Raw genomic sequence first — 26346 nt, forward strand, 5'->3', positions numbered from 1 at the left:
AAGTGGATGTCCAAATTTCTGTTTCTTTAAAACAGAATTCAAACTCCTTCATTTTAACACAGAAACAAACTAGCTCGGGCCCTGAAAATAACATCAGTCTATCTGCAAGCAATACAATAAACCAGAGTTGAAATGAAGTAGCTTTAATGTCTCGACATTTATCCACAAGTGTCTCTTCTTTTTCAGTACACATGAAATCCAGAAGCAAATCATTTGCAATTCAATTGATCTTATACTCAACGGTATCACTCAGAAACATTCACTATTCTACTCTCGCAGATTCTGAATAAATGTTCATGGGAGCATTTCAACTAGAGACTCTTGTCTCAATTTGTTTGACTGTCCATCTGAGTGAAGTGCTGGAGAGGGAGATTTTCTCTAGTGATGTTACTAACTCTCCAGACTGGGTATGGTTAGTCCCCTCGTGAACAGTTCCATTTTAGTAATTGGAATGGAATTGAAGTGTTACAGACACTATTGTTCAAAGGCATTCTGAATGTGAACGTGGATTGCCCAGTAGGCTGGTACAGGAAGATAGTGCTATTACTTTGTTCGATATCAGGAGTGTAGTGGAGTCCATAACATGCAATTAGCTTCCTTTAAACTGCTGTCGGAGTTTAGTACAAACGGTAATCCTGCACCAATTTGAGGGGATTAGAAAGTCTCAAATGTACACAAATTAATTGAACACTACTTCTGTTTGCTCTTGATTCATTGCACCTAACTGAGGCGGGAGCAGACTGTGAGTACAGCCTTTGACAAACAGAATACTGACAGCTTTGACAATGACATAATGGGGTCTGGCTTTACTTTTACGCCCAATGTAAAATGATAAGGGGCCTGGATACAGTCAAAGAGACACGGAGAACTACAGCACAGAATAAGGCCCTTCGACCCATCGTGTCTGTGCTGGTCATAAACATCTAATTATTCTAATCCCATTTTCCAGCACTGAGCCCATAGCCTTGTGTGTTAAGTGCATTGCCACATATTTCTTCAATGTGATGGGGGTTTCTGCCTCTCCCACCCTTACAGGCTGTGAGTCCCAGAGTGCCACCAACCTCTGGGTGAAAGCATTAATTCCTTAAAACCCCTCGAAACTTTGTGACCCCCCAGGGAGCCCAGTAGCTGGATTGGGATCATCGAACTCATTGGAATTAGACACCCTACCAATAAACTTCTCATACATTAGTGGAACCAGTTCAATAGCCTCTCTTGAGTTTACAACAACTGAACCATTTTGTAATCATACAAATAAACCTACTTTTGTTTCTCATTGCTTCCCACTGCAGCCAGTTCAGTCACAAGTTAACCTTCAAGTCTAACGATATCTCCGTGGGGGCCCCCCTGCAATCCGCAGTTACAGTTCACTCACAATACACTCTCTTGTAGCAGACTTCAACTGTCCGCGGTTACTGGGGTGTTGGTGAGGGCTGGCGTTGGCAAGGTTGACGGGTGCCCCTGTATTGCCCTGGTTCCTGGCAAGAGTGCTGGCATTCTTGCCAGGGAGGGCCTGCCCCCGATAGAGCTGGGCCCGGTACTGGCAGAGGCCCACCTTGCTCAGCAAGATGAAGATGTCTCGGCGGAAAGCCTTGGTGAAGATGACGTAGAGGAAAGGGTTGGCGCAGGAATTGAGTGGGTAGAAGAGGACCAGCAGAATCTTGGAGTTGGTCACGGTGATCAGCGGCTTGTTCAAGATGGCGGACAACGCATAGAAAGAAATGGGGGCCATGCAGGTGAAGTCGGTGAAGATGAGGATTGCCATGCGTTTGGCCATTTTTGTGTCTTTGCTGCCAGACTTGTAATGCGGGTTCTTTACCGTGATATAAATCTTGACATAGCAGGCGCAGATGATGACAAATGCCAAGATGTTGACCAACAGTACCAAGACGAGGTAGCCCTGAGCTAACTGGGACTCTGTGTCCATTGGCAGGCAGATGCTAACCTTAATGTAGCTGCTGACTCCTAAAATGGGCAGAAGTGCTAAGATGATGCAGATTACCCAGCCGCCCACCATGACCATGGTGGCATGCCGTAGCCGCATCTTCCTGTCCAAACGCATGGCGAAGTTGATGGCGTACCAGCGCTCCAGTGTGATCACCGTCAGCGTATAGACTGAGAATTCACTGGCAAAGACCGTGAAGAATCCAGCGGTTTTACACCCTGGCCCTGTCTGCCAGTCGATGGCGTGATTGTAATACTCACTCCTGGTGTAGAGGTCTACAGAGGCGATCAGCAGCAAGTAAATGCCCATGCAGAAATCAGCCACAGCCAGGTTGCACATCAGAAAACGAGGGACTGTGAGCTTGTAGTGACTCGTCAGCAGAATCAAGAGCACAAAGGTGTTGCCAAGAATGGCCAACAGGTTAACGAACCACACTATGATTCTCAAAGAGTCGTAGCCCATGATGTCCTCGCAAGGGTTAAATTCATCTGGCTCAGGCTTGCAGACAATCTCCTCATTGCCTCCGCACACCATGTAGTCATAATGATTGTCAAAAGCTTGCACGTGGTCCTCTTGAGGGTTCTTCAGCTCTTGGCCAAACCCAACATCTCCATCTCCTTGTTCCTCGAAGAACACGTAATAATGAGAGTTACTATGGAAATCGCGGAGCTTGGAAGCCTGGTTAGAGGAGTGAGCTGCGTTGTTATCCTCAGTGTAATCACGGTGTAAGAGCTCACTGTGTAAACTGAAGGATCTTCTCTGCCGGAAACCATGACTTGTGCTATGGTTGCACATTATTGACTCTAAAAGTCTGTACGGCAAACTGGAGAGCAAAAAAAAGACATTGCAGAATATGTGGATCATAATTATTGAAGTAAATCTGATAAGTGCTTCAGTATCACTGTGCAGCTGAATTCAGGACTCAGAGTACAGTTTTCTACTCTAACTCTTACTATCTGAGCAGCAAAACCCAGTTTTTTAACAGAATCCATAGCGTGGAAGCAGGCCATTCAGTCCATCGAGTCCATACCAACCCTCAAAAGAGCATCCCACCCAGGCCAACACCCCCCCCATCCTGTATCTCCCACGGCTAATCCACCTAGCCTGCGCACTGTGGGCAATTTGCCATGGTCAATCCACCTAACCTGCACGTCTTTGGACTGTGGTACATGCACCCGGAAGAAACCCACACAGACATGGGGAGAATATGCAAACAACACACTGACAGCTACCCGAGGCTGGAATGGAACCTGGATCCCAGATGCTGTGAGGCAGCAGTGTTGACCTCTCAGGTTTACATGTTGCCTGTGATCAATTTTAAATTTCTCATCCTTTCTTTCTCAAATTCTTCCATTGCCTCAGCCCTCTCTTCTTCTGTAACCTCCTGCATTCTTACAATCCTCTGCATTATCTGCATTTCTCTAAATCTGACTTCTTCCCCCAACACCAACTCCCCACCCCACCCAACCCTTGTTGACTTTAATCTCTGCTCCCCTGGTGGTCACATCCACACTTTATTCCAACCAATGTGTCCCAACCAGATTTCCCAGGATCCAGGAGTTTCCTGAGCATTGGAAAGGGCATTGAGAAAATTTCAAGTAGTTTCAAAATTGTTAAGTCTTGAGAATTTCCATTCAGAGAAAAATAGCCTTTATTCATTCTACAGCATTTTAGGTTCACAATGTGTGAGTGGCGAGAAAGGACAAGTTTAGATTAGATTCCCTACAGTTGGGCCATTTGGCCCAACAAGTCCACACCAACCCTCCAAAGAGTAACCCACCCAGACCCATTTCCCTCTGACTAATGCACCTAACACCATGGGCAATTTAGCGTGGCCAATTCATCTGGCCTGCACATCTGTGGATTGTGGGAGGAAACCTGGGCAGACACGGGGAGAATGTGCAAACTCCACACAGACAGTCGCCTGAGGCTGGAATTGAACTTGGGTCCCTGGTGCTGTGAAGCAGCAGTGCTAATCACTGAGCCACTGTAGTTCACAATATATTGTAAGTTCTTTCAATAAAAAAGGTTGAAATCCAATGTTTGATAAGATTCAACCTCCTCCCTCATCCCCTCTGCATATCCCAGTTTCTTTTAAGACACTTCTTAAAACCCTCCGGTTGATCTAAACATGACTTTCTTCACCTGACGTACATCTCCTTACTTAGACCAGGGTTAAGTTTGTTTGGTAATAGTATCTGTGCAGCACCTTTGGGATGGTTTTGATTGACTCAGTTCCACAGTAGTGACTAGTTTACAGGGAAGTACTTCTTCATTATCTATTCCCCTTCCCTCCCCACCCCAGTCTCTTAAAGTCAGCAGCATCCTCATTATTAAACCTGGACTCAGCGGTCACACAGAAACATTTTGTTTACTACCTTGTCGCCAGGCGGGTTTCAGTATCTGGAGTCATGGTCCCAGGGAAATACCATTTTGAGGGGGGCACCAGTCACTAACTCACCCTTTGTTCTTCTTCCAGTTTTTAAAAGCGCAGCAGTGACTCGGGTACGTGAGGTCAGCTCTGGTGAGGTGAAGGAAAGTCTTCAGAGGAGGCAGCCTCTTCAATGTCCATGTATTCTTTGCCATTAGTTCCTTCAGTTGGTCCAGCCCCTTGCTTGGGAGGGAGTGGACACTGGACTGAGAAACATCACTATGAGAAGGAGAGGCCATTATTAACTCACGGACTGGCCACTCTCAAGCTGAAGTCAAACTGTTTGATAAATATAGAGTGGGAGAGTGAGCAATAGACCATGGAGTGTTGAGCCTGTGTTCAATGACCATTCCTCCTGTGCCCCTCCCCCTCCAGTTCCACTCCAAGTAAATACCTCATCTCTGACCCCACCCCAATACACAACTGGGACAGGGGTACTTCCACAAAGTAGGCAGGATACTGACTACATACGGAGCATAGTGGGGATTCTGCACAAGGGGCTAAATGGGGTAGGGGTGGGGTTGGAATTGCCCCTCTCCCCTGAATGAATGAAGAAGCAAACACTGGTACTGCCCCTTTTCACCCGTGAACAGGGAAATGTCACCAATCCCTGTGGAAACAGAATGTAACAGGACACTACCTCAAGTGCCATTCTCACCCTGCTCCTCGTGTCCCTAAAAACCACCCCTGGTCATTTCTGTTCGCTCGTGGGGTAAATTGGATGATCTTTGAGTTAACTCCCTTCCAGTCCCAATCTGTACAGGACAAAAGGCACTGTCAGGTTATCCAGCAAGAACAGTGTTGTCACGAGGGAAACATTTTCATTGGGACATTTGAAAAAACAGAAATGATCAAGTGATAATCCAATCAATGCAGATATTGAAGAACCCACTGGAGTCCCTGATTTGTCCTGCAATCAGCCCTATCTCCTACATACAATGTGTTCCCGCCTCTCCACAATGAGCCACCTAGAAACATACACACACACACTCACATACACACGTACTCACACACACATACACACACATACTCACACACACACACGCATTCACACACACACATACACACACACATACTCACACACATACATACATACTCACACACATACATACTCACACACATACACACACATACTCACACACATTCATACACACATACACACACACACGCATTCACACACACACATACATACTCACACACACACATTCACACACACACATACACACACACACATACTCACACACATACACACACATACTCACATACATACACACACGCATTCACAGACACACATACACACACACATACATACTCACACACATACATACTCACACACACACGTACTCACACACACTCACACACATATACATACTCACACACATACTCACACACATACATACATACACACATACACACACACGCATTCACACAGACACACGTACACACACATACATACTCACACACACACACATTTACACACATACTCACACACACATACATACTCACACACATACATACATACTCACACACACATACATACTCACACACATACATACATACTCACACACACATTCACACACACACATACATACTCACACACACACACACACATACATACCCACACACACATACATACTCACACACACACACATGATGTTCCTCCCCTCCCACACACTGTGTTCTCCCAACTCCACAATAAGCCCACCCTCCCCACACTCAGTTTGTCCCTAATATGTCAGCCCCCGCCATCCCAATGATTTAAAATACTGCACGTCCCAACAGGCACTGTTTGGCCATCTTTTTGTGATGCTTGTCTTCTCTTTATTAATGCAGGTCTTCCAGGAATTCTCCCGCGACTAAATCAATCCTCAACTGGCCTTCTAATAGTAATTACGTACAGCAGAGTGGGTCCACCCAAGACTCCTGCAAAGACATCCTCGTTGAAGGATGACAAGAGCTTGTTCTTGTGCAGGTAACTGTTAAAAAGAAAATAAACATCAGGATCCAAGTTGCTCTTGATTCTGTCAGTGTTAAAACCCAAGACTCTGTTAGAAACACACAACACACTTGAGAGAGGAGCCCTCACTGCAAAAGGAATTTGAGGATTTGATGTTTAGTGTTTGCAAATGTCCAGGTTTCAAGTCTCCAGGACATTAACCAGTAAGAGCCTGCTCTGAGCAACAGTCAGCTGAACCAGGCCCCCCCCCCCACACCACCTCAGTGAAAAGACCTTTGCTACGCACCTTATCCATATCCCTCATGATTTTATAAACCTCAATAAGGTAACCCCCTCCAGGTCCTGTGAAAAAATGCCCCAGCCTATCCAATTATAAACTCATTAGCATTAATCCAACTGAGTTTGACTATTTGTCTAAAAAATGGAGTTTTGAGTCAAGAGAGAAATTAAAGTCTTAAAAATCTGTTTCCAAACTCAAACCCAACTTGAGGCTGACTGAAGGTACTGTAGGTTGAGGAGACCCGAGTGTTTGGGGGGTGTGGGGTGAGAGAAAGTGGCAAAGTCAGGGTCATCCCAGCCCCGGTATAACCTTTGATCCCTCATCTCTTGTACTAGTTTAAACCTGCATGGACTGTAGGTGATGTTGACAAAGTTATGATTCCTGCCCAGGTCTAATTGCTCTTGAACCCAGTGCCAGGCTGGCCATTTCAGAGGGCAGTTACAGCATCAACCGCTGAGGGTCAGGAGTCACGTGTAGGCCAGGTGAGTTACGGACACAGATTTTCTTCCCTGAATGCATTCATGAACCAGACAGGATTTTGCTTTTTTTTTGAGAATTGATTCCTGAGACTGCCTTTCACTTCCACTTTTTCAGTAACTGATCTTTAATTCCACCAGCCGTTATGATGAGATTTGAACCCATGTGCCCATCTTGGGCCTTTGGATTACCATTACCATCGCTTCACATTCCAAGCACCAAAACAAAATCTGTAACAAACCCTTCAGATTGGAATTCTCAGGCACCTCCACCATATCCCTGGTACCATAGCCCTGCTGGTTGACCCCTCCCAGCATCCAAACCAATTCTCCCACTAAACCCCTCCCCACCAAACCCCTCCTGATGAACAGATAATACAAGCACCTTTCTCAGGGGCAAGAATAGTTTCTTCCTCCATCCCCTGACTCCACAGCTCCAGCGATCAGATCTTTTCCTTATTCCCATCTTCTCCTACTTAAACTCCTTCTCGAACCCCAGCCACCAAAAACATTACGAAGGGTCTCTCTTGCTGGCATTTAGTGGTGGGATTTGAGGACAATCCTTGGCAATCTTCCAACCATTTGATTACTTTGAGCATCACATAGCTACCATTTCCACTAGGTGGTGTTTGTGAGTGCTTGTATGTATATATGAGTCTTTAGAAGTCTTTGGAGTGTATGTATGTGGGTATTTGTGTCTGTCTGTGTCTAGTTGTGTTTGAATGTAGGTGTGCATGTTTATATGTGTGTGTCTTATGAGTGTTTGTGCCTGTGTAGTGTATGGGTGTCTGTGTATATGTGGGCATCTGTATGTGTGTGCAAATGGTTGTGTGTGTATATGGATGTCTATGTATGTGTCAGTATGTGTGTGTCTACGGGTATCTGTGTATGTATATGTATGTTTGGTTGTGTCTATGGGTATCTGTGTGTATGCATGTGTCTTTATGTATGTGGTTGTGTCTATGACTGCGTGTGTCTAGGGGTATCTGTGTGAATGTATGTGTCTGTGTGTATGTGGTTGTGTCTATGAGTGTGTGTGTCTATGGATATCTGTGTGTATGTATGTGTCTGTGTGTATGTGGTTGTGTCTATAACTGTGTGTGTGTCTATGGGTACCTGTGTGTATGTATGTGTCTGTGTGTATGTGGTTGTGTCTATGCGTGTGCGTGTGTCTATGCGTATCTGTGTGTATGTATGTGTCTGTGTGTATGTGGTTGTGTCTATGACTGTGTGTGTCTCTGGGTATCTGTGTGTATGTGTCTGTGTCTATGACTGTGTGTGTGTCTATGGGTATCTGTGTGTATGTGGTTGTGTCTATGACTGTATGTAGTTGTGTCTATAAGTGTGTATGTATCTATGGGTATCTGTGTGTATGTATGTGTCTGTGTGTATGTGGTTGTGTCTATGACTGTGTGTGTATCTATGGGTGTCTGTGTGTATGTATGTGTCTGTGTGTATGTGGTTGTGTCTATGACTGTGTGTGTATTTATGGGTGTCTGTGTGTATGTATGTGTCTGTGTGTATGTGGTTGTGTCTATGACTGTGTGTGTATCTATGGGTATCTGTGTGTATGTATGTGTCTATGTGTATGTGGTTGTGTCTATGTGTGTGTGTGTCTATTGGTATCTGTGTGTATGTATGTGTCTGTGTGTATGTGGTTGTGTCTATGACTGTGTGTGTGTCTATGGGCATCTGTGTGAATGTATGTGTCTGTGTGTATGTGGTTGTGTCAATGACTGTGTGTGTATCTATTGGTATCTGTGTGTATGTATGTGTCTGTGTGTATGTGGTTGTGTCTTTGACTGTGTGTGTCTATGGGTATCTGTGTGTATGTATGTGTCTGTGTGTATGTGGTTGTGTCTATGACTGTGTGTGTGTCTATGGGTATCTGTGTATGTATGTGTCTGTGTGTATGTGGTTGTGTCTATGACTGTGTGTGCGTCTATGGGTATTTGTGTGAATGTCTGTGTCTGTGTGTATGTGGTTGTGTCTATGATTGTGTGTGAATCTATGGGTATCTGTGTTATGTATGTGTCTGTAGGTATGTGGTTGTGTCTATGACGTGTGTGTGTATCTATGAGTATCCGTGTGTAAGTATGTGTCTGTGTGTATGTGGTTGTGTCTATGAGTGTGTGTTTGTGTCTATGGGTATCTGTGTTAATGTGTGTGTCTGTGTGTATGTGGTTGTGTCTATGACTGTGTGTGTATCTATGAGTATCCGTGTGTAAGTATGTGTCCGTGTGTATGTGGTTGTGTCTATGAGTGTGTGTTTGTGTCTATGGGTATCTGTGTTAATGGGTGTGTCTGTGTGTATGTGGTTGTGTCTATAACTGTGTGTGTATCTATGGGTATCTGTGTGCATGTATGTGTCTGTGTGTATGTGGTTGTGTCTATGAGTGTGTGTGTGTTTCTGGGTATCTGTGTGTATGTTTGTGTCTGTGTGTATGTGGTTGTGTCTATGACTCTGTGTGTGTGTGTGTGTGTGTGTGTGTGTGTGTGTACATGTGTGTGCCTGTGTGTTCTGTCCCCTTCACACAGCACCCCTCCCCAATTCGGTACTAACAATATTATTGCAGTTCTCGCTGATGTATGTGCCAAAGATCAAGCGACAATGTTTGAATATCTAGATTTTTGAAAGTCCTAACCATTCTGAATGGGTCATTGCAGACACACTCCAGTGCAGAGACCATTTGGCCCATCATGCGTGCACTGGCTCTCTTATCTAGTCATTCACTATTCTTCTGCCTTTTCCCTGCTATGTTTCAGGCCTGGACTCCATATGTACTGCTTATCAAATGGACATTCATAGCATTTCACCACAGTTTGTTTGATGTATGTCCTGATCCCTTAGCCACATCGCCTCAGATCCAGAAGCAGCCCCTGAGGGAGGAGAGGTGGGGTGGGGGGTGTGGGGTGGGATGTAGTGCATTCACGTTCAATCCTGAAGGTGGCTCAATGGTTAGCACTGCTACCTCACAGTGCTGGGGACCCCCAGGTTCAACTCCACCCTCGGGTGATTGTCTGCGTGGAGTTTATACATTCTCCCTTTGCGTGTGTTTCCTGCAAGTGCTCCGGTTTCCCCACAGTCCAAAGATGTGCAGTTTCGGTGGATTGGCCATGCTAAATTGCCCAAAGTGTCCTGGGATGGGTGGGCTGGTTAGGGTAAATGTGGGGATATGGCCAAGGGGTTGAGTATGGGTGGGACTGTCTTTTGAGGGTTGGTGCAGACTTAATGGTCTGGATGGCCTATATCTGCATTGTAGGGAATTCTATGATTCTGATTTCAATGCACAGAGAGAGAGTTCTGAGGTCGGGTATTGAAATAACAGTACATGTGATTTTGCTAAACATAAGGATTAAAGTCAGGAGGTGTCTCATTTCAAAGTCCAGCTCTGCGCGGCTACAGTCTCAAAGTGCCATGTGATCATCTGTTTGAACACAGGACAGGTTTGTATTGAGTTGGTGCCAAAGTAAATAAATACTGGCTTCACCTGCAGTTCCTTTTTAAATTTAGCACATTTCCACTGCTCTCTGTGGCTACTGTGACGGCTTTGCCAGGCCCTGGGACTTTTTTCTGTAAACATTCCTAACCTCACAGGATCTACCACAATTCCTCCAAGTATTGAGCAGAGTTGGCAACAGCCAGTCACCATTTCACCCCCTATTCCTGAGGCCCTTTTTATAAATGGTGTCAGTAGCTGCATTCGAGAACATTGTGTCTTCAGGACAGCCCAAACCAACTTGAAGATGTCTCTTCTGAAATGTGGCTAGGGAGCACGGCAGCCAAATTGTGCACAGCAAGATCCCATAAAGCAGCAGCGAGATAAGCTGGCAGGGTTTGGTGATGTTGGTTGAAGGCTAACTATGGGTCAGGACACCAGGAATAACTTTCTTGCTTTCCTTTGAATGGGTATGCTTTCCTTTATTGGTCAGAGTATTGAGTACAGGAGTTGGGGGGGTCATGTTATGGCTGTACAGGACATTGGTTAGGCCACTGTTGGAATATTGCATGCAATTCTGGTCTCCTTCCTATTGGAAAGATGTTGTGAAACTTGAAAGCGTTCAGGAAAGATTTACAAGGATGTTGCCAGTGTTGGAGGATTTGAGCTATAGGGAGAGGCTGAACAGGCTGGGGCTGTTTTCCCTGGAGCGTCAGAGGCTGAGGGGTGACCTTATAGAGGTTTACAAAATTATGAGGGGCATGGATAGGGTGAATAGACAAAGTCTTTTCCCTGGGGTGGGGGAGTCCAGAACTATAGGGCATAGGTTTAGAGTGAGAGGGGAAAGATATTAAAGAGACCTGAGGGACAACTTTTCCACGCAGAGGATGGTATGGGTATGGAATGAGCTGCCAGAGGATGTGGTGGAGGCTAGTACAATTGCAACATTTAAAAGGCATTTGGTTGGGTATATGAATAGGAAGGGTTTGGAGGGATATGGGCCAGGTGCTGGCAGGTGGGACTAGATTGGGTTGGGACATCTGGTCGGCATGGACAGGTTGGACTGAAGGGTCTGTTCCCATGCTGTACATCTCTATGATTCTATGATTCTATGTGACTGACTCTAAGCTGCCTCTGAAATGACTTGGGAGGGCACTCACTGAAAGGGCATTTAGAGATGGGCAACAAACTTTGGACTTGCCAGTAAGGTCCACATCCCATGAAAGGATTCTAAAAATTTTATGTGTTACCTTTTACGTCATTGAACTTACTGGGACAAGCACAATCAGATCAGATTCAATACTGAGTCAGATGACGAGCTATCAGGGCAGATGATGAATTCATGAAATGTGGTTACTCCTGGGAGGAGAGAAACCAAACTGTAAATAGCGAACTGCATGAACAGTGTAGAGGTACGATATGGTCCAAGGATGCAACACATTGCCAAGAGACCCGTGAGTATTACCCTGCTCTCCGTAAAGCATTACCAAGGGATCTTTGACCTCCACCTGAGAGAGAAGACGGAATCTGTGGTTTAAAATTTCATCGGAAAGTTGGTAAAGGGAGTTGGAAAGGTCCAGGGAGGGAATTCCAGAGGTTAGGAATTCGGCAGCAGAAGGCATGACCAGCAAGTGACAAAAATGGAGATATGGGGTCAAAATAATTTCTATTTTTCCCCCGAGAGCTCCTCATGAAATTTTCTCATGGTCTACCTTTTCATTTTCAGGAGCTACATTTCAGGTTTTGGGGACATTTATATTCTTAGTAATCCCTATAAAAGGTGATGAAGTCTCATGAAGACAATGCCTTCTGTATCTGTGGTAACAAGTGGGTCATTGGCTTCATACGGAAACAGAATGAGAAGGATTTTATCGGTTTCTACGAGATCACCTCATTCCTCTAACCTCCAATGAAGAATGTCCTATCCAATCCAATAAGAAAAGGAACTGTAGTCAGGAGGACAACTTCATGAACCCACTCAAAATATTTAAGTTCCTTATAATATTACTCTTTACCCTTGCAGAGTATGTACAATGAAGTTTTAAATCCACAGACAGTCTTTCTTCATTTGATTCCTATAATAAGGATAGGGCAGAAGGTGATTAGATGATTATGTGTCACCATTAAGCTGCAGAGAGAATGGGAAGACATTATAAATAATCGTCAAGTGTGAGGGTAATGCTTCAATGATAATGATGTTAGCCACTAATGCAGCCGACCAGTAAATGTTATACCTACACCGCATCTAGTTTCGTTCCATTGAATGCGTAGGCTTGCACTTTTGTGAACCCGTTATTGTACAGCTTTCTGTAGGAAGGAAAATACAAGAGAAAGTGATGATTTCACAATTTAAAAAGATACATTCAATTCTGTCTTACATAAGCTTTGATGCTTTACAGTGAGGCTTTTATTGTCAGGTAAACTATACAGAGCGATAGGACCAACTTGGTGGGGGGAGGGAGCCATGATAAGCAACACTGAAAGAAATGCCGTACTCCACATGGAGAATAAGTAACAACAAACCAGTGGAGAACAGGATAAAGAGGCAGCAGATTGACCCCTCATCCTAACCCTGTACTGACTGCATTTTAACCCTGCAGTTACCCCATATCCTGACCCAGCACTAATCTCATGTTAGCCCTGCATTGACCCTCTCACCCTGACCCCATCTGAACTCTTCAGTGACCCCCTCATCCTGACTTCATACTCTCCCCTTGCCCTGACCCTTTTCTACCCCATAATGACCCTGCACTGACACTTCACCCTGATGCTATACTGAACCCATAATAATCCTGCACTGACCCTTCACCTTGACCCTACACTAACCTCATAATAACCCTGCACTGATCCTTCACCCTGACCCTATACTAGCCCCTTAATAACCCTGCACTGACCCTTCACCTTGATCCTATACTGACCCTATAATAACCCTGCAGTGACTCTACACCTTGACCCTATACTCACCCTATAATAACCCTGCACTGACTCCACATCATTGACCCTATCCTGATCCCTATCCAGACTCTTATCCCGATGCTGTGCTGCTCCTTTTCCTGACTTTTACATTGACACACTCTGCCAGGATGACATGCCTGATTTGAAAGTGGACTTAATGCCCTTTGCTGATGGAATGCTGCAACACACAGAGAGTATTTCATCAGGTTGTGGAGCAGGAACAGAGAGTTACTTGGCAGGGGTGCAAGTGAGCTTCAGTTAACTAGGATTGGATTTCTTGGAACTGGGGCAGGTTTCTCAGTTTAAGAAGCTGTTGAATGCCAGATCAGGCTTAGGATTTGCCAAGCTGACTTTAGCCTGGCAGTTCTTTCAGAGGCTGGGAGCTGGATTCAAGGTCAACAAACCCGAGTCAGCTGAGGTGAAATTAGTATGAATATGAAACAACCCTGGATTGGCATTCCCAACCTGCCTACAAATACATGCTGACCATTTTAAACCCACGACCGTGCCCTTGACTCTCAGCTCTGAGATCTCGGAGCTCCTCCAATTCTGACCTCTTGCCCTTCCTGGATTTGCTTGACTTCGCTCTGGGCTGCTGCTGGACCCAACCTCCTAACATTAAGCTCTGGAGACCCCCTGCCTAAATCTCTCGACCTCTTCCCTCCTTTAAGACCAAGGTTATGTATGTTGGCAGGAAGGGTCAGAAGAACTGAATATTACTTAAATGGAGAAATAGGGCAGAAAGGTACCGAACGGAGGGATTTGAAGGCCCTCCTGCATAAATCACAAAGAGCAAGTTGAGCAAATAATAGGGAAGGCAATAGCATGTTGACCTTTATTCCAAAGGGATTGGAATATAAACGTATGGAGGTTTTGCTAAAACTATACAAAGAACTAGACAGACCACAACTGGAACTCTATGAGCAGTTTTGGGCCCCTTATCTAGGGAAAGAAATAGAGGCATCGGAGGCAGTCCAGAGAAGGTTCACTCGACTGATTCCACATATGTAGGGACTATCTTGTGAAGAGAGGTTGACTAAGTTGAGCCTGTACTCATTAGAGTTTGGAAGAACAAGAGTTGTTTAACACATACAGCATTTAAAGGTTGTTTCCCCCCTTGTGGGAGAGTGCAGGGCCAGAGGGAATTATCTCAGAATAACATTTCACACATTTAACACAGAGATGAGGAGAAATTTCCCCTCTCAGAAGGTACTGGACCTGTGGAATTCTTACCACATAGGGCTGTTAAGGCTGAGCCAGTAAGTATATTCAAGGCTGAGATAGATAGATTTCTAATCAGTAAGGAAATCCATGGTTATGGGGACAAGGCAGGAGGGTGGAGTTGAAGATGATGACAACAGCCACGATCTCACTGAATTGCTGGAGTGGACTTGATGGGCTGAATGGTCTACTTCTTTTCTGACTTGTATGGCCTTAAGAATCTCCTTTAAATTGATCTCCTTGACAAAATTGTAGCTTCTCATTATTGTTTCATTCTATTGAACTCTTCCATCACCTACATCCTTCCTAAATTGTGGTGCCCAGAACTGGACACAATACTCCAGTTGAGACAGAACCAGGGTTTTACTCTTCATAAGGTGCTTGCTTTGTACTTTATGCCCTTATTTTTAAAACCTAGGATCCTGTATCCTTTATTATTCACATCATTTCAGATTACTTCTGGGTGGCATGGTGGCTCAGTGGTTAGCACTGCTGCCTCACCGTTTCACTCCAGCCTTGGGTTACTGTCTGTGTGGAGTTTGCACAATCTCCCCGTGTCTGTGTGGGTTTCCTCCGGGTGCTCTGGTTTCCTCCCACAATCCAAAAATGTGCAGGTTAGGTGAATTGGTCATGTCAAATTGCCCATAGTGTTCAGGGATGTGTAGCTTAGGTGCTTTAGTCAGGGGTAATGTAAAGTGATAGGGTAGGAAATTGGGTCTGGGTGAGTTACTCTTCAGAGAGTTGATGTGGACTTGTTGGGCCGAAGGTCCTGTTTCCACACTGTAGGGGTTTTATGATTCCCATTCCCAGGTCCTCTCTTTTTGACCCACACCTGCTTTTCTATTGCCTCTCCTCATTCTTCTAAAATGAACTCACACTTCTCTGCATTCAACTTATCCGTCTATTCCATCAAATGTTGATATACTCTTAAAGTTCATCACTATCTTCCTTACAGTTTGCAATGTTTTCAAATTTTGAGTCAGCTGCAAATTCTGCAGTTGTGCTTTTGTGTCCCAAAGTCTAGTTATTAATATATATCAGACAATGTGTTGATTCTAACACTGAAACCCCTGAGAAATCCCCCCTATTTACCATCCACCAATTAGAACAGCAAATGTTCATCGCTACTCTCCATTTCACTCAGCCAATTTCACATCCAGGTTGTCAGTTCATGGGCCTCAGCTGTTAAGTCTTGTGTGACACTGTCTCATATTCCTTTTGAGAGTCTGTGTGCACCACATCAACGCATTCTTCTCATCTGCCACTATCCCATCGACAAACACAAGCAAGTTAGTTCAACATAATTTACCCTTCACAAACCAAGGCTGACTTTTCTTAATGAATCCATATTGGCTGAAATGAATGTTAATTTTGTTCAAAATGACTTCATCTGAAAGCTTTCTCATCAGCGAGGTTAAAGTAACTACCTTATCGTTCTAGACTTTTTAACCAAATTTACAATTTTCCACCCCTGTATTTAAAGAGGATTATAGCTAATGGCTCCACAGTTACCATCCTTACTTTCCATAGTACCTTTGAATGTATCTCCTCCATTCCTAGTGACTTAAGAACGTTAAGTATAGCCAGACTATCTGCGGACTCCTGTTTATCAATTTCTAGCCCCTAACTTCTCCTCTTTCACTGTAACTTTGGCAGTACCTTCCTCCTTGGTAAAGAGGTATGTAGCGTGTTCATTTAGTATCTAATAAAGACTGCCTGTCTCCATCCTAAAAACATTCTCTTTCATCCCGAATCAACTCCAATCCCCCCTTTCCTCTTTATATGACACTCAGAGACTTTTGCATTCCCTTTCATTTTAACTGCCCGTCTCTTCTCATCCCCTCTCATTGTTTCTGTTTTTCTTCCCATTTCCTCTCTGAAATGTGGATATTCAGCCAGATTCTTGCATGTGTTACCCACCTGAATCTAGATTAGGGTGGTGCTGGAAAAGCACAGCAGGTCAGGCAGCATCTGAGGAACAGGAAAATCGACGTTTCGGGCAAAAGCCCTTCATCAGAAATGAGGCTGGGAGCCTCCAGGGCAGAGAGATAAATGGGAGGGGGGTGGGGGTGGAGAGAAGGTAGCAAAGAGTACAATTCTCCCAGAGCGCTTTAGGGAATATTTCTGGGACACCCACACCAATCAACCCCACTGCCCCGTGGCCCAACATTTCAACTCCCCCTCCCACTCTGCTGAGGACATGGAGGTCCTGGGCCTCCTTCACCGCCGCTCCCTCACTACCCGACGCTTGGAGGAAGAATGCCTCATCTTCCGCCTCGGAACACTTCAACCCCAGGGCATCAATGTGGACTTCAACAGTTTCCTCATTTCCTCTCCCCCCACCTTACCCCAGTTCCAACCTTCCAGCTCAGAACCATCTTCATGACCTGTCCTACCTGTCCATTTTCCTTCCCACCTATCTGCTCCACCCTCCTCTCAGACCTATCACCTTAATCCCCATCCCCATCCACCTGTTGTACTCTTTGTTACCTTCTCCCCACCCCCACCCCCAACCCCCCCCCCCTATTTCTCTCTCCACCCTGGACGCTTCTACCTTCAGTCCTGATGAAGGGCTTTTGCCCAAAACGTCGATTTTCCTGCTCCTCGGATGCTGCCTGACCTGCTGTGCTTTTCCAGCACCACTCTGACCTAGATTCTGGTTTCCAGCATCTGCAGTCCTCACTTTTGCCTATCCACCTGAATGCATGCTTCTTTTGCTTTATTTTTTTCCCTATGACTTTCTGTCTGTCCTCCTGGGAGATATAAATTTATTTTCCTACCATTCCTCTTCCTGGAAATGTATCTCAGCTTCTCTGAATTATTTCCTCTTTGAAAACTGCTCCATGATGCCAATCTTTGATTCCAATATATTCAGGTTGGTAAAGAGACCTATGGGGCAACTTTTTCACACAGAGGGCGGTACGTGTATGGAATGAGCTGGCAGAGGATGTGGTGGAGGCTGGTACAATTGCAACATTTAAGAGGCATTTGGATGGGTATATGAATAGGAAGGATTTGGAGGGATATGGGCCGGGTGCTGGCAGGTGGGACTAGATTGGGTTGGGATATCTGGTCGGCATGGACAGGTTGGACCAAAGGTAAAAACAATGACTGCAGATGCTGAAAACCAAATAGTGGATTAGTGGTGCTGGAAGAGCACAGCAGTTAGGTTGGACCAATGGGTCTGTTTCCATGCAGTATATCTCTATGACTCTATGTTCTCACCCATTTAAAAATGGACGTTCCCCAATTAATTATTTTTGCTGTAGATCACTCCATACCCCTGCCCATAGTGAACCTAAACCTTATGGAGAAGGGTCAGTGTTCCTCTCTCCACAGATGCTGCCAGACCTGTTAGTTTCTCCTGCAATTTCCACTTTTGTTTCAGATCTCCAGCATCAGCAGCTCTTTGTTTTGTAATAAGTATTTAGTATCCAGTGCTGCTTTATTTTTCAGTAGGCTGTTGGCACCAACCCATCTGGTCTGACCACATTTGGAGTATTGTACACAGTTTTGGGCCCCATATCTCAGGAAGGATGCACTGGCCCTGGAGCATGTTCAGAGGAGGTTCACGAGAATGGTGCCAGGAATGAAAAGCTTAACATATGAGGAACGTTCGAGGACTCTGAGTTTATAGTCGATAGAGTTTAGAAGGATGAGGGGGAATCTAATTGAAACTTAGAGAATATGAATGGCTTGGACAGAGTAGATGTTAGGAAGATGTTTCCATTGGTTGGAGTGAGTAGGACTTGAGGGCACAGCCTTAGAGAACAGAGATAAGGAGAAACTTCTTCAGCCAGAGAGTGGGGAATCTTTGGAATTCACTGCCACAGAAGGCTGTGGAGGCTGAGTCATTGAGTATATTTAAGACTGAGATCGATAGGTTCATGAGAGTCAAGGGGATCAAGGGTTACAGGGAGAAAGCGAGAGAATGGGGTTGATTGAATAGTGGAGCAGAATTGATAGGCTGAATGGCCTAATTTCTGCTCTGATGTTTTATGGTCCTATTATCATCTTCCCAGATGGAAACTTTCACTTCAGTGTGTTCACATATATGAACAATAAACTGAATTTGGGTATTCCATCTTAAACTGACCCCATCTAATGTCATATTATTCCTATTCTGATGCTGACTCTGTGCATGTTGTATCTCCTTGCTAATACTTCCCACAACCCTGTCAAATTAGTTAAAACGCCATTCAATTCCACTGGCAAACGATCATAAGAACATGAAACATAACAAACCTAAAAGCCTAAGAGCTGGGAGAAGGAGGCTGTTCCTCAAGCCCTGCTCTGCCATTTGATACGATCATGGTTGATCTCATCTTGGCCTCAACACCCAATCTCATGCCCGCTCTCTCCAACCCTTCAACCCATCCCCTCCTCAAATATACTCAATGGCCCAGCATCCACTGCTCTCTGGGGTAGTGAATTCCACAGGTTCACACCCTTTCACAGAAGTAATTTCTCCTCATCTCTGTTTTCCACCTGTCATCCTTAATCCTAACCTTTTGTTCTATTGTCTTTGTGGAGATCCCCCTTCACCAGCTCATACACCTCATTTTGATCTCCTCTCATTCTTCTAAACCCCAGAGAGTAAACTTGCTCAATCTCTCTTCAGAAGACAAACCTCCATCATCTCTGGAATCCGTCTCGTGAAGCTCCTGTGAACTGCCTCCAGTGCAACTACATCTCTCCGCGATTAAGGAAACCAAAGTTGTATGCACTGTTCCTTGATTAAACTCTCTCTTCAGCTTCTAACAGTGATACTCACAAGCAGGGCCAGTGTTAACTATGGGCTGTACTAGGGGCATGAAGTCAAAAAAGAAGCTCTTGTAAATCCTTTGCAGTGTTCTGGATTTTAAACAATTTCATAGGATACTTTAGTAATTGTAACAAGGTCAGCCAGGTGGACCTCACAGAATAGGAGTTCCCTGACTTTTGCTGTTAATCTGGTCCAATCAGAGCCCTGACTGACAGATATAAATAAGAGTGTCAGAGGTTCTGTTCACTCTGAGAGCTGGCTCTGAGGAAGCCTGATCAGTGACTCGCACTATGCACGTGTAAATAAAGAGTAACTTGTTGACAGGATACCAGCCTCTGTGCGGTTATTTTAGCTCTGACTGTGCCTTCACAGAATGATGTAAAAGCCAGAAGGTTGCTTTGGCTGTGGATGGCATTGTGTTACTCTGTGATGGTCCAGCACTCATAGTAAAGAGGAGGTGAAGATAGATTACCTGCCTCTTAATTATCTTTTAGTCAATCACAATGTACACATGTTACTGCATCTCTCTCTGGGTGTCAGTGCAGGAGTGGGTGGACCATAGGAAGTGGGTTTTATGCTATCACCTAGAAGAAAGTGAGGACTGCAGATGCTGGAGATCAGAGCTAAAAAATGTGTTGCTGGAAAAGCACAGCAGGTTAGGCAGTATCCAAGGAGCAGGAGAATCGATGTTTCGGGCATGAGCCCTTCCTGAAGAAGAAGTGGTGCAGAAGTAATGTCACTGATCTAATAACCCACTCGCCTCTGGCTCATGTGCTGGGGTTTGGGTTGGAACCCCACCATGGTAGATAGTGAAGTTTCAATTCACCAAAAACTTGGAATTAAAATCTAGCCTGATGGGCATCATGTTAAATGGTAACTTGTTCAGTAATGCCCTTCAGAAAAGGAAATCTGCTCTCCTTACCTGGTCTGACCCATAGAGATGTGAATCTTAACTGCTCTCTGGGTAATAGATGCTTGCCGAGCCTGTGATGCCCATGGATGAACTTTCAAAAAAATCACTAGATTCTGACGAAATTGTAGATCATTATCTATCTTTTTAATGAAGGATCGATATTTGTGAACCTTAAGTCCCTTGGCTACGTCTCCGCAGCACCTCCTGCTGGCTGATAGTAAAGGTGACTCTTCAATCACAGTGAAGCTATACTTACAGAGTTAGTGACTCATTGGATAATCCACTGAAGGCATTTGCAGGGATGGTAGAAATGAAGGGATTGTCAGCAATTTCCCTGTAAAACAGAAGAATGTACACAGCTCTCACATAAAGCTGCCCAGAGCTAATTCAAAGCAAGCAAACAATTGGCTTGAGTTCCATATGATGGAAAGTATGAGTCTGGAATGAGTTGGTCATTCACAGTGTGTTTCAGAAAGACTCAGAGGCTTTATGGACCCAGTGATGGAAAACATTACATCCAATCACACAGAGTGAGCGGGAACATGCCACTCAGCTCCACCAATCGATTTGAGAAGGTGACCAGGGAAGTGGACGAGGGTAAAGCAGTAGATGTGGTGTATATGGATTTTAGCAATGCGTTCGATAAGGTACCCCATGGCAGGCTAATGCAAAAACTACGGAGGTATGGCATTGAGGGTGCTTTAGAGGTTTGGATTAGGAATTGGCTGGCTGGAAGGAGACAGAGGGTAGTAGTTGATGGTATAGGTTCATCTTAGAGTGCAGTTACTAGCGGTGTTCCACAAGGATCTGTTTTGGGACCATTGCTGTTTGTCATTTTTATAAATGACCTGGAGTGGTCATTTAAGTGGGCATTGGACAAGCATATGGAGGTTATTGGGCTAGTGTAGGTTAAGTAGGCTTCGGTCGGCGCAACATCGAGGGCCGAAGGGCCTGTACTGCGCTGTATTTTTCTATGTTCTATTTTTTCTATGTTCTATATCAGTGCTTATGCTCGATATGAGCTTGCTCCTCCTCTTCATCCTATAAATGAAGGCTGGGTGAGCAAGTTTGCGGATGACACAAAAGTCGGTGGAGTTGTGGACAGCGAAGAAGGATGTGGCATTTAGATAAGTTGCAGAGCTGGGCAGTAAGGTGGCAAATGGAATTCAATGTAGCTAAGTGTGAAGTCATTCACTTTGGTAGGAGTAACAAGAAGATGGATTACTGGGCTAATGGTAGACTACTTGGTAGTGTGGATGAGCAGAGGGATCTTGGTGTCCATGTACACAGATCTTTGAAAGTTGCCACCCAGGTAAATAGTGCTGTGAAGAAGGCATATGGTGTACTGGGCTTTATTGGTAGAGGAATTGAGTTCCGGAGTCCTGAGGTCATGTTGCAGTTGATAAGACTCTGGTGCGGCCTCATCTGGAGTATTGTGTGCAGTTTTGGTTGCCATACTATGGGAAGGATGTGGAGGCACTGGAACGAGTGCAGAGGAGGTTTACCAGGATGTTGCCTGGCATGGTAGGAAGATCGTATGAGGAAAGGCTGAGGCACTTGGGGCTTTTCTCATTGGAGAAAAGAAGGTTTAGGGGAGATTTGCTAGAGGTGTACAAGATGATTAGGGGTTTAGATAGGGTTGACAGTGAGAACCTTTTTCCGCTAATGAAGTCAGCTGTTACTAGGGGACACAGCTTTAAATTAAGGGGTGGTAGGTATAGGACAGATGTTAGGGGTAGATTTTTTACTCAGCGGGTTGTGAGTTCATGGAATGCCCTGCCAGTAGCAGTGGTGGACTCTCCCTCTTTATGGTCATTTAAGTGGGCATTGGACAAGCATATGGAGGTTATTGGGCTAGTGTAGGTTAAGTAGGCTTCGGTCGGCGCAACATCGAGGGCCGAAGGGCCTGTACTGCGCTGTATTTTTCTATGTTCTATTTTTTCTATGTTCTATATCAGTGCTTATGCTCGATATGAGCTTGCTCCTCCTCTTCATCCTATTGGTATGTCCATCTATTCGTTCATCCTCGTGTACATATTTAGCTTTTCTGTTAATATATTTATATAGGTTTCTGGAAGTACAGAACTGCAGTATTGCTAAAACTAACGCATTTTATCAAAGCTTTTGATCTTGCACCCATCAGGACAATTCACAAGAATACCAAATTAAAGAAAAACCAGTGTTTGTAGAGAAGAGTGCTGGTAGGTAGTTGGTATGTGGACTCTGATTGGTGGAGATGTTGGATCGAGAGTGCATCAGTTAATGATGACTGACAATTAAATGCCAATCTTTATTTAAATTTGAAACCAAGCAGGTTGACTGACTGATCAAGGATTTGGTATGAGAAATGAATGAGTGAATGGCCATTCCCTATTTTGATTTGAAAGAGGCAGTGTGTTTACACACTCTTTCTGTCTGCACCAAACAGGGCCCTTTATGTTAACGTAGGTAGCTTCCAGTACACACAAGTGTGCCACATTGATATATATCTCAGTCATTCACCTCAACAACTCCACATGCATGTGAATCCCACCACTCTCAGAGTAAAAGAAGTTGTTCCTGAAGTGCCAATTTAATAGTGAAACAGAAGGAATCAAATCCCATCGTCACCAAAATGGACTGGCATCTGGGCTTCTGGTATTGATGATTATGGGATAATTCAGGGGTTAAATGAGGGTAGAAGCAGAGAATAGCACCATAGAGTCACAGAGCTGTACAGTACAGAAACAGACCCTTCGGTCCAACCCGTCCATGCTGACCAGATATCCCAACCCAATCTAGTCCCACCTGCCAGCACCTGGTCCATATCCCTCCAAAGCCTACCTATTCATGTATCTATTCAGATGCCTTTTAAATGTTGTAATTGTATCAGCCTCCACCACTTCCTCTGGCAGCTCATTCCATACCCGTACCACCCTCTGTGTGAAAAAGTTGCCCCTTAGGTCTCTTTTATATCTTTCCCCTCTCATCCTAAACCAATACCCTCTAGTTCTAGACTCACCCACCCCATCGAAAAGACATTGTCTCTTTATCCGATCCATGCCCCTACAGAGGGAAGCCCATTAAGTTTGCAACAATAGGGAGGGACTATTCTTTACAATCCAAATAAAAAGGGCCAGAACATGTCATCCCCTGGAAGATTGGCCATTTCAGAGTTGGGAAGATAGAGGAGATGGTTGTCAGGCATCCAGACACAATGCCCAGTCCATCAGAGTTGGTTTTTCAGGATGTGGAGGTGCCATCTGTTGGACTAGGGTGTGACTGGGCAGTCACATGACACCAGGTTATAGTCTAACAGGTTTATTTGAAATCAAAAGCTTTCGAGCGCTGCTCCTTCATCAGGTGAAGTCAGACTTTTCAGGAGGTTTTGCCCAAATGTGTGTGGAGTTGGCTTCATGAAGGACACTAGTGTTTGTTCAACAGTGCTCTAATTGAATCCAGAGCATGGGGCAGAGACATTGCTGGAGAATAACTCTACTGTAATGGGCCACTGAGACACAGTCCAAGTTGCTGCAGTACTGGAGTGTAGCAATGACAACTGCTTTGTAGACTTGTGGAGGTCTTATTTGCCAAACACTTGTTGCTGTAGCCTGGCCTGATCTGGTCAATGGGGGCCATTCTGCAAGTGATGACAGCCAAAGGAATGAGATGTTCCCAACATATTCCAGAATTGCAGCTTCAAAACATATGGGAGGTGACCGGGTGTGAGTGATATGAGTTTTGTATTGATAGTTCAGGCCAAACTCCTTGTCAGCTGAATTGGAAAGATTGGGAGTGGTTGGAAAATCTGGTGCAGGGTGAAATGTAGATAGAAACATAGAGAATAGGAGCCGCAGTAGGCCATTCAGCCCTTCCAGCCAGGTGCATCATGGCTGATCATCCAACTCAGTCCCCTGTCCCTGCTTTTGCCCAGTATCTTTTGTTCCCTATAGCTCTACCGTCCTTCTTGAAAGCATTCAATGTTTGGCCTCAACACTTTCAGTGGCAGAGAAGTCCACTCTGTGAGTGAGGAATTTCTCTTCATCTCAGTCCTAAATAGCCTGCCCCATATCCTTAGACTGTGATCTCCACTCTGGTTCTGGACTCCACAATCATTTTGAGCATTCTTCCTGCATTTATCCTGTCTAGTTCCTGATAGAATCTTATATGTTTCCAAGGAATCCTCCCTCAGTCTTCTAAACTCCAGTGAACATACTCATAACCAATCCAGTCTCTCTTCATATTTCTGTCAAGTCATTCTGATAAACCTTTGGTGCAATCCCTCCAGAGCCAGAACATCCTTCTTTGAGTATAGGAGCTGGGATGTCATATTCAGGTTGTACAGTCATTGATGAGGCCTCGTCTTGATTACTGTGTGCAGTTTAGATTAGATTACTTAGAGTGTGGAAACAGGCCCTTCGGCCCAACAAGTCCACACCGACCCGCCGAAGCGCACCCACCCATACCCATTCCCCTACATTTACCCCTGCATCTAACTCTACGGGCAATTTAGCGTGGCCAATTCACCTAACCTGCACATTTTTGGACTGTGGGAGGAAACCGGATCACCCATAGGAAACCCACGCAGACACAGGGAGAATATGCAAACTCCACACAGTCAGTCACCTGAGGCGGGAATTGAACTCGGGTCTCTGGCGCTGTGAGGCAGCAGTGCTAACCACTGTGCCACCGTGTCGCCCACACAGTCACTCTGCTATAGACAGGATATTATTAAACTGGAGAGGGTTCAAAAAAGATTTACCAGGATGTTGCTGGAAATGGAGGGTTTGATTTATAAAAATAAGCTGGATAGGCTGGGACATATTTCATTGGAGCATCAGTGATTGAGGGGTGACCTTATAGAGGTTCACAAAATCATTAGGGGCATAGATAAGGTGAACAGCAAAGGTCTTTTCCCTAAGGCGAGGGAGTTCAAAACCAAGGGGCATATTTTTAAGGTGAGAGGAGAAAGATTTATAAAGGACATGAGGGGCAACTTTTTCACACAGAGCGCGGTTTGTGTGTGGAATGAACTTCCAGAGGAAGCGGTGGATGCAGGTACAGTTACACAATTTAAAAGACATTTGGATAAGTCCATGAATAGGAAAGGTTTTTGGGGATATGGGCCAAACGCAAGCAGGTGGGACTAGTTTAGTTTGGGAACATGGTTAGCATGAGACTGGTTGGGCCGAAGGGTCTGTTTCTGTGCTGTATGACTCCATAAGGAGACCAAAACTGCACATAGTTCTCCAGGTGTGGTCACACCAAGGCCCTGTACAATTGTAGTAAGACTTTCCTGCTCCTGCACTTGACTTCACTCATCATGAAGGCCAATAGATTATTTGTCTTGTTCACCAACTGCTCTACCTGGAATGCTCACCTTCAGCAATTGGTGTACATGGGCACCCAGGTCTTATTACACTTACCCCTTTCCCAAATCCATCACCATTCCGGTAATAATCTGCCCCCCCTGGTTTTGCTACCAAAGTGGATAACCTCACATTTATCCCCAATTTACTTCACCTGCTGTGTATTTACTCAATCAGTCAACATGTTCAAATCACACTGAAGTGTCTTAGTGAATGAGCAATAACGCTGCAGTCATCGGTTTGCTGGTCAACTGCTGGTCAGTTTAGTTTTGAGGTGAAAGAGCTTTTTTAACTAGACTAGATGGTATTTAACATGTTGACACCAAAGCATAGTTGATTATTGAGGTAATACTGCCTTGTTTGGAGTAAAAAAGCCTGTATTTCAGATCTCCCACTCGAGATTGAGTTCAGATATAGATAGGCCATTGTCTGCCAGGCTAGAAGGGCTGAATGTCCTACTCATGCTCCTCTGTTTTGATGCTGTAGAAATTCAGGATTCCTCATCTTAAAACTCACCACATTCCCAGGTAATTCTGCAGCTGTCCAGCAACCAGTGATTTGCAAAATCTGGGAGGAAGTTGTCAATACTGATCACCCAACCTCCAGGAGAAGATC

At 44.8% G+C, this 26346-nt stretch overlaps 1 protein-coding gene across 1 annotated transcript in view; it reads right to left on the reverse strand.

Moving 5' to 3' along the window:
* Positions 1-241: 241 nt before the first annotated feature.
* Positions 242-26346, reverse strand: part of tshr (thyroid stimulating hormone receptor) — a 73583-nt gene continuing 47478 nt past the window's right edge. The window contains exons 6-10 of the mRNA XM_072568113.1: positions 20640-20717; positions 12768-12836; positions 6275-6352; positions 4407-4595; positions 242-2768 (exon numbers count right to left, since the gene is read on the reverse strand). Coding sequence (XP_072424214.1) covers positions 1361-2768; positions 4407-4595; positions 6275-6352; positions 12768-12836; positions 20640-20717 — 1822 coding nt within the window. The 3' untranslated portion in view covers positions 242-1360. The remainder of the gene's footprint in view (positions 2769-4406; positions 4596-6274; positions 6353-12767; positions 12837-20639; positions 20718-26346) is intronic.

The sequence above is a fragment of the Chiloscyllium punctatum genome, chromosome 4 (genome assembly GCF_047496795.1).
Source record: "Chiloscyllium punctatum isolate Juve2018m chromosome 4, sChiPun1.3, whole genome shotgun sequence".
Taxonomy (NCBI): domain Eukaryota; kingdom Metazoa; phylum Chordata; class Chondrichthyes; order Orectolobiformes; family Hemiscylliidae; genus Chiloscyllium; species Chiloscyllium punctatum.